Source organism: Syngnathus acus, chromosome 2 (assembly GCF_901709675.1).
Source record: "Syngnathus acus chromosome 2, fSynAcu1.2, whole genome shotgun sequence".
Lineage (NCBI taxonomy): Eukaryota > Metazoa > Chordata > Actinopteri > Syngnathiformes > Syngnathidae > Syngnathus > Syngnathus acus.
Genome location: NC_051088.1, coordinates 16,341,884 through 16,350,947, shown reverse-complemented (window position 1 = coordinate 16,350,947; position 9,064 = coordinate 16,341,884). Strand labels below are relative to the sequence as shown.

The following is a 9,064-nucleotide window of genomic DNA, read 5'->3' as shown; positions in this document are numbered from 1 at the left end:
TTGTATCTTTATTACCTTATTTGCCAGACAAAATAATTAAATGACTTTCTGTTGTATGGCCCAAGGTAAAGCGAAATTGCGTACTTATCCATGTGTTGGGCAAGTCTCAACTTCCTGTACGTACATCAATTTTGCGTTCAAACAATGGGTCACATTTCTCACTGATTAAGTCAGTAAATCGAAACAAAATCATCATTATTTCATTATTCATACTTTGTGTGACATTTTATTGTGTAAATGTGTTGCCTTGGTTCAACAAAGGTTGGGTAAAGCGCAAGGCTGAAACTCGAAGGGGAATTAGCGCCATCTGCTGTCCGCATTGTTGTAGTCCTTGACGCGAGAACGAATCAGTCAGATCCACAGATGGATTATCGACAGCAGGGACATGCAGTCAGGGGAGGCAAGGGAGGTCGTCATGAAAGGGGGAAAAAACAAATTCAATTGTCATATTCATCAAATTGTTTTTATTATAAACTTTATATTATAAAGTCATTTTCCTTTTAATTTTCCAAAATCGCTGAATTTGTATAGTTATGTTAAAACCGAAGACGAGACGCTCGGAGGAGACAACTGCCTCTGCCTTGGTGAAAAGTAGAAATATGAGAAAACCAGCTTCAAATTTATGTCGGTGGTACACCAGCATATACCTGCCAAGCCTCGTCACCATGGTTCCGCAGTGTAGTGGTCAGTGCTCTGGACACTGAACCCCGAGATGAGAGTTCAAATCTTAGTAGAAAATCAAATTTTCAATCCTTGAAAAATTTGCAACACATTGCTTGGTACTCCCCCATACAACCATTTTGGCATTGATCTACTCTATTCGCTTGTTAGCTGATCGATGAAACCATATATTTCCCATGCTATACAAGCCAGGGTTCTGTATTGTAGTGGTTAGTCCTCTGGACTCTGAACCCAGTAATGGCTGTTCAAATCTTGGTGGGAACTCAGATTTTCTATCCTGGAAAAATTTGCAACACAGTTACTTGGTGCACCCCCATAAAACCATTTTGGCATTTATCTATTCTTATTCATGACTATTCGCTTGTTAGCTGCTCGATGAAACTGTATTATCATCCACAATATATGAGGTAGGCTTCTGTAGTGTAGTGGTTAGTGCTCTCGGCTCTGTACCCAAAGACCCGAGTTCGAATCTCAGAGGGACCTCAGACATTTTATCTTGGAAAATTTTGCAACAAAGTTGTTCGTGTGCTGCTCCATAAAACCATGTAAGGGTTAGGATTGGGGTTAGGTATAGAGCTAGGGTTGGGGTTAGAGTTAGGGTTGGGGATAGAGTTGGGGTTAGGGGTTAGGGTTAGTGTTTGGGGTTAGGGTTAGGGTTAGGGGTTAGGGGTTAGGGTTTGGGATTAGGGTTAGGGTTAGGGTTAGGGTTTGGGGTTAGGGTTTGGGGTTGGGGTTAGGGTTTGGGGTTAGGGTTAGGGTTTGGGGTTAGGGTTAGTGGTTAGGGGTTAGGGCTTGGGTTAGGGGTTAGGGTTTGGGATTAGGGTTAGGGTTAGGGTTTGGGGTTAGGGTTTGGGGTTAGGGTTAGGGTTAGGGTTAGGGTTAGGGTTTGGGGTTAGGGTTAGAGGTTAGGGCTAGGGTTAGGGTTTGGGTTTGGGTTAGGGTTTCAAAGTAGGGTTAGGGTTTAGGGTTGGGGTTAGCCTTAGTGTTTCAAAGTAGGGTTAGGGTTTAGGGTTAGGGTTTAAGGTTTCAAAGTAGGGTTAGGGGTTAGGGTTTGGGGTTAGGGTTAGGGTTAAAGGTTAGGGTTAGGGTTAGGGTTAGGGTTAGGGTTAGGGTTTGGGTTTCAAAGTAGGGTTAGGGTTTAGGGTTGGGGTTAGGCTTAGTGTTTCAAAGTAAGGTTAGGGTTAGCGTTTAGGGTTAGGGTTTAGGGTTTCAAAGTAGGGTTAGGGTTTCAAAGTAGGGTTAGGGGTTAGGGTTTGGGGTTAGGGTCAGGGTCAGGGTCAGGGTTTGGGGTTAGGGTTAGGGTTAGGGTTAGGGTTAGGGTTAGGGTCAGGGTTTCAAAGTAGGGTTAGGGTTTAGGGTTGGGGTTAGGCTTAGTGTTTCAAAGTAGGGTTAGGGTTAGGGTTTAGGGTTAGGGTTTAGGGTTTCAAAGTAGGGTTAGGGTTTGGGTTAGGGTTTCAAAGTAGGGTTAGGGTTTAGGGTTAGGCGTTAGGGTTTCAAAGTAGGGTTAGGGTTAGGGTTTCAAAGTAGGGTTAGTTAGGGTTAGAGCTAGGGTTAGGGTTAAGGTTAACAATGTTCTAAAGCCAGGTCGAAATAGCCGACTGGTTAGTGACACGGGCTTCTGACCTGTCAGAACCTGGTTCGATCCCAGGGGTGACACGTATCTGAATGTCCTTTTACAACTGAAGGCTCGCTTCGTACACACATATAAGTGTACGCATATGCAAACAACGTTGGGGACCACTGATCTATATTATTCGTGAGCTGCTCCATAAAACCATATATGTACCGTGTCTTCCACACAGTCCATATGAGGGTTCCATAGTGTAATGGTTAGTACACTGGACTCTCAACCCAGCGACTCGAGTTCGATTCCCGGTCAGACCTTTTTATTTATTTAGTTCTTTACCTCGTGTAGTGTACCTATTGTAGTGTCCATGAGGTGTACCTAATCACAGGCCACTTCATTAGGGAAAAAACACTTGGACACTCCATTAGGTACACCGCCATTTTCAAGTGTACCTAATAACAGGCCACTTTATTAGGGAAATATCATGGTCAAAGGTCACAGGTGTCAAGCTCTAGTCCTTGGGGCCGCATTCCAACATGTTTTCCAAGTGACCCTCGTTAAGCGCACCTGCGTGAAAAGTTTTTGGTCACTTTCACGTTCTGCAGGAGCTAAAACTTTTCACGCAGGTGCGTTTAACGAGGGAATCACACGGACACTCCATTAGGTACACCGCCATTTTCAAGTGTACCTAATAACAGGCCACTTTATTAGGGAAATATCATGGTCAAAGGTCACAGGTGTCAAGCTCTAGTCCTTGGGGCCGCATTCCAACATGTTTTCCAAGATTCCCTCGTTAAGTGCACCTGCGTGAAAAGTTTTAGCTCCTGCAGAACGTGAAAGGAGCTAAAACTTTTCACACAGGTGTGTTTAACGAGGGTAACTTAGAAAACATATTGGAACGCGGCCCCTCGAGGACTGGAGGTCGACACCCCTGGTTTAAGTGAAAAGTGCCACACCCGCCCTCACCCCCACTTTCTGATTGGCTGTTTGATCTGTGACATCACAGGGACAGTCCTTTAGGTACACCGCCATTTTCAGGTGTACCTAATAACGGGCCATTTCATTAGGGAAAAATCATGGCCAAAGCTTAACTGAAAGTGAAAAGTGCCACACCCGCCCTCACCCCCACTTTCTGATTGGCTGTTTGATCTGTGACGTCACTTGGACACTCAATTAGGTACACCGCCGTTTTCAAGTGTACCTAATAACAGGCCAGTTCATTAGGGAAAAATCATGGCCAAAGCTTAACTGAAAGTGAAAAGTGCCACACCCGCCCTCACCCCCAATTTGTGATTGGCTGGTTGATCTGTGACGTCACACGGACACTCCATTAGGTACACCACCATTTTCAGGTGTACCTAATAACTTTATGCATTTTTTGTACATGTCAAGAATGTGTATTTGACTACTTACTCTTTATTTTGGGGGACACCAACACATATTACACAACGTAAAACATATACATATTGTCATATAAAGCAGTTAACCAAATGTCCAGTTTTTGTTTTCATGCCCAAAAAAATAAAAACAAGGAATAAAACACCAGACAAATTTTTACAGGTTTTAATGTTTATTAAAATAATAATAATATTTTTATGTAATAATTTTTATGTTTTAATTGGCGAATATAAAAACAAGGAATAAAACACCAGATAAGTTTTAACATAAATGTTTATTAAAAATAATAAAAGTAAATTTCAAACCAGCAATCTAATGTGAAATTGCAGTAGATATATTGGATAATATTTAGGCGTATATATGCATACACGTTCTTTAAAAACTACTACAAGTGTTATAAAATCAAGATTACCCAAAGAGAAGCATAATCTCCCCGTTGTTGCATAACGGCGCATCCCTTCATGCAATAAAGTTAGCCGTTAGCTTGGAGAAAACGTGCATAAAAGAAGTGTTTTAGTGAGTGGTTCTTTCTTTCCTTGGCAAATCGTAAATCGACATTCTGGCTGACATAGTTCACGCCAGGAGGGAGATGCAACACGTTCAATGACTGATCCGTTGATGCACGGGAAGGCAGTTCATACATGAACTCGTTCGCGAACGGGAAAGTCAGGATTCGTTCCCTCACTGATCCTTTCACGCGATGAACTGGAAATGCAAATCACTCATTCACTAACTCGTTCACTTGCTTCGTTTTGATTTACGGCGTGGTGGCACCAGCTTCAATGCGCATTACCGACACCTACTGGTTGAAGTCATATGAACACTTTAGGAAGTGATTCGTTCACTAACCCTAACCCTTGTATTTATATTCGCCAATCAAAACATAAAAATCAGACATTTGGTTAACTGCTTTATATGACAATATGTGTATATATATGTGTTTTACGTTGTTATATGAGTTGGTGTCCCCCAAAATAACAAATGTCGGCATAACTTTTTTTTTTATTAACCTTTTATTCAAACACATTCGGAATAATAACACCACCCAACAAATACAAAATTAAAACATCAATGTCGGCATAACGTGTGTTGGTATGCTGGTATAGCAGCAATGCTGTCTGTCACTCACTCGTGAATCTTCGCGAACGACTAATCAGCAGCGAGCGATAGATGGAGGAGGGACTTTACGAGTCAGTGACGTAATTTCCCGTCCACGAACGAGACGAGTCAGTGACGCAACTTCCTGTTCAGTGTGTGCGTGTGTGTGTGTGGGGGGGACAATTCGTTGAACGATTCGTTTGAACGAATCCTTTGAATGAACTGATTCTAAAGATTCAGTTCACTTAAGAGAACTGGAATGCACATCACTAATGCCCCCTACTATCATCGATTCACTGATGTCACCGTTAATTTTGGGCCCCGTGAAAAATAAATTTAAAAAATCACTGACGTCGGGCCCAACTCTATTGCTGCAAATTGAAAATGTTATTTATACGTTCTACTCATTTCTCAGATAGGAGAGCAAAACAGACCTGGGTTATTGTTTAATAAATCATTAAAATTTGTAAGAATGAAGCAGTGCACTCGTAAACTTTTATCAAATTTGAGAGTTGAACCACAACTTTCAAATAACATGCATTTCTTAAATGTGGGAATGGTCATTTCTTAGCCCGAGAGTCATCCTAAAAGTGTACTAATCGTTGTCGGCAGGACTCGAACCTGCGCGGGGATACCCCAATGGATTTCTAGTCCATCGCCTTAACCACTCGGCCACGACAACTTATGGGTGACATTCGTTTATTGGTCAGAATTGTTTTGTGAACGCAAAGTGAACCGCTCAAATTATTATAAATATTCATGTGCACAAATATGTAATTCCATTTAACTTTTCACATGAACCGGAAGCTCTTGTTCTTATTTGTTCTTCCTGCAGTATTTGACTGCATGCAGTCAGACCATCCTCCACACGGAAAGAGAAGAACAAGCAAGCCACCACAGCAATTGCATACTGTGCATTACGGTAAGCCAGACAGCGAGCGGCGTTGGCCACCTTCAAAATAAAAGCTAATAACTAATGAATGGACGTTAGGGATGTGGATTTAAAATGTTTGAATTTAAGAAATCAGGCAGGCAATCAATTCACCAAGGTAGAATGCAAACTGTCTCAGGATGGCACCAATGAATGTTCTAAGGTTAGGTTAGAAAAATAAATTAATCTCAATGATTGTTGGCAATTAACCCGATATTAAAAATCCATTAAAAACTATACTTTCGTTATCCCGGAACCAGACCAGTTTTAAACGACACTAGACCACCACAGGGTTATTGTTTTATCATATATATTTTTAATCAGGTGTAATTGCAGTCATTGATGGAGATTTAACACGAACCTTTTCCAAACTCAAGATCAAAACGTTTCTTGGTGCAATCCCGAGACAGCATTTTGTCTGGGTTAACTGGCAGTTTGACTCTGGAGAAGGTTTTTATTATAACATTTTAAAACCAGTTGTTTCGATTTTGAAGGTGACCAACGCCGCTCGCTGGCGGAGTTTACCGTAATGCACAGTATGAACAATCTTTGTAGCGGCTGACTTGACTTCGTCTTTAACGTGTCCGAGGGTGGCCTGACCGAAGTTCCCGTTCTGCGACTTCTGGCGCCTCGTAACATTTTGAACTTCATTCATGTGGTAAGTCTAGTCTGTCGCGGCCGACATTAATTTCGTAGCATTCTATGTTGACGCACACAAACCAAAACGTGTCTGTTTGTCGAAATAAGGCCAAGGTTTGGGAAAGGGTACATGAAACGACCGAGAAACGAAACGTGCCGACCGAGGAACTAGCCAAACTAATGCTAACTAACGTGTCGAGAAACGTCCGTCTGTGTATGCTTGACTGTCACTAGCTAAAACTATCGACCCCATATGTAGTTTCCCAGTGCTTGTGTCTCAACATGTCGATTGAACACGCAGTTACAACAGTGTAGTATTTGACATTAAACAGGTGTATCAGGTTTGTACCCCCAGCGGCTAGTCTCTCTAAATTTGTACTGCAACTCCCTGTTGTGTGTTGGTTTGCGGTTTCAAGGGTTAACCAGATTATATTGATTCAAAATATAGGATCAACTTCGTGTTTCATATCAGTAATTGTGTCTCTGGCGAAGTGTAGATTATTTGACTTTCCTTCTCGTTATAGAAGTTTAGAGCGTGACGTTGACATGCATCACTTGTTCCTGTGACAACCTGTTGTAACTGTGACAACCTGTTGTAACACTGGCAAGCTTTTTATTTTGAATGAGAAATTACTGTCTGCACGATGTTATGTCTCTTGATGCTGATGTGTTTTGGTTTCAGAGCATCAAGGCGAGTTTGCAGAGTGCGCGATGGCCGGCCCAGAGCTCCTGCTGGACTCCAGCATCCGTTTGTGGGTAGTGCTGCCCATTGTCTTCATCACTTTCCTGGTGGGTGTCATCCGCCATTATGTCACTCAACTGCTGCACACTGACAAGAAGGTGGACCTGGAGCAGGTTTCTGACAGGTGGGATCAGACGCCGTTATTTTCTTTTTATTTTGATTTATGATTGTGTGTGTGTGTGTTTGTCTCCCTTCAGTCAGGTACTCCTGCGCAGTCGCATCCTCCGAGAAAACGGCAGATATATCCCCAGACAGGTGAACGGTCGCTCAATATTTTCTATCAAATGCTGAATTGGCCTTAAGGAACGCCATTGCAATGACTCCAACCCAAGTGTGTTTTGTTGTGTGTGCAGTCGTTCACAATGAGGAAGCACTACTTTAACAATGCTGAAACGGGCTTCTTCAAGAAGGTTAAGAGGAAAGTCGTCCCCAAAAACCCAATGACAGGTGTGTCTTAAAATGCATTTCACAATAACGTGCTGGTGAAAACTGAAACGAAAAATACAAATAATCCCCAGTCGAGTCAGAAAAGTATTCAAGTTCTTATCACTGAGTGCTTTTGTAAACCAGCTCATTAAATGGTCACTCAAATGCTTCGATTAATGGCCCAGCTCTAGCCGCTGCTGTGTTATTTGTCTCTCCACATTTGCGCCTCAACACTTGCACCATGCCATGTTGCAGATACGAGCATGCTGACAGACATGATGAAAGGAAACCTGACTAATGTGCTGCCCATGATCGTGATCGGCGGCTGGATCAACTGGGCCTTCTCCGGATTCGTCATAAGTCAGCTCCACCGCTACACGTGTTTCGCCCATGTCAGACAAAGGTCCTATGCCAACCCTTTTCCTCCCATCTAGCCAAGGTTCCGTTCCCGCTGACACTGCGGTTCAAACCAATGTTGCAACGCGGCATTGACCTGCTCACGTTGGATGCGTCCTGGTTCGTGTGACAATCAATACAAATACACCTCACAAGGCAGTGACATTTCAGCATGAACTATGTAATGTTTTCAGGTGAACTCAATTTGACCTCTAAGGTTTGAGTTTTCCTGAATATTGCTTATTTCTGACGTGCAGGGTTAGTTCTGCCTCCTGGTACTTCCTTAACGTGTTTGGCCTGCGGAGCATGTACAGCCTCATCCTGGGACAAGACAATGGTTCGTCTCCACACAAGCAAAAAAAAAAAAGTAAATCGCAACCGGCACATTTCAACACTTTGGATGCCTTGATTCCCCGTAGCTGCCGATCAATCGCGTGTCATGCAGGACCAGATGACGGGTGCCGCCATGGCCATGCCCCCAGACCCCAACAAGGCCTTTAAGGTGACGTGTTGCTTTTTGGTGCATCTCTCCTGGCAGTTTTGCTCATTGGTCTGTCAACTGGATGCTTGCAGAGCGAGTGGGAGGCGCTGGAGATTGTGGAGCACAAGTGGGCGCTAGAGAACGTGGAAGAGGAGCTCATGGCCCGAGAGCTCAACTTTGCAGATGTCTTCAGCCAGGACTTGAAGTCCACTGTGTTTTAGAGGAAGGCGTTAGAACAGGGCTGGGCAAAGTGTCGCCTGGGGGCTCTCTTTCATCTGGCTCACTGTTATTTATTTTGTAAAAAAATAAAATAAAAGTATAAAATATAAGCAATGGAAGTCCTTTTTTAATATATTGTAAATATGTGAAATGAACTTTTATTTTCTGTTAGAATTACATTCATTAAAAATAAAATATTAAATGAGCCTAAATTATTTTTGTTAAACACTCATTGTACACTAAATGGGTGAGACTCATTTACAGTGAGTCAATTAAGTATTTTATTTAATAACTTCAGAAAATACAAAATGTTAATTTTTTTTTATTGCTTTTAAAAATGGGGGCTTAATGCAGGAATGAGCTGGCCCAACTATCAAAATCAAATTTGGCTCTCAAAAATTTGCCCAGCCCCGTTCTTGAAGCGGTTACCTCTCAGTTGTCAGAAATCAGAGATAGATAATCTGATCAACCAACTTTTTCTTTCTT

General features: G+C 42.5%; 1 protein-coding gene and 1 non-coding gene across 2 annotated transcripts; one reads left to right on the top strand and one right to left on the bottom strand.

Moving 5' to 3' along the window:
• Positions 1 to 5,344: 5,344 nt before the first annotated feature.
• trnas-aga lies at positions 5,345 to 5,426 on the bottom strand. The gene has a single exon. It is a non-coding gene; the product is annotated as a tRNA-Ser (tRNA).
• Positions 5,427 to 6,192: 766 nt separating this feature from the next.
• zgc:86609 (TMCO1/EMC3 family protein) lies at positions 6,193 to 8,688 on the top strand. Its single transcript, XM_037246465.1, has 9 exons — positions 6,193 to 6,333; positions 6,997 to 7,180; positions 7,254 to 7,311; positions 7,410 to 7,503; positions 7,738 to 7,842; positions 7,917 to 7,998; positions 8,136 to 8,215; positions 8,298 to 8,380; positions 8,452 to 8,688. Exons 2-9 carry the CDS (start codon positions 7,026 to 7,028, stop codon positions 8,578 to 8,580), a joined length of 786 nt encoding a protein of 261 aa, XP_037102360.1. The 5' UTR covers positions 6,193 to 6,333; positions 6,997 to 7,025; the 3' UTR covers positions 8,581 to 8,688.
• Positions 8,689 to 9,064: the final 376 nt, after the last annotated feature.

Excerpts from the sequence above, each read along its gene's own strand:
- zgc:86609 (XM_037246465.1), top strand. The coding sequence starts at position 7,026 with ATGGCCGGCCCAGAGCTCCTGCTGGACTCCAGCATCCGTTTGTGGGTA. Across the intron at positions 7,181-7,253 it reads CTGGAGCAGGTTTCTGACAG|TCAGGTACTCCTGCGCAGTC; the intron begins GTGGGATCAGAC and ends GTCTCCCTTCAG. Across the intron at positions 8,216-8,297 it reads CATCCTGGGACAAGACAATG|CTGCCGATCAATCGCGTGTC; the intron begins GTTCGTCTCCAC and ends GATTCCCCGTAG.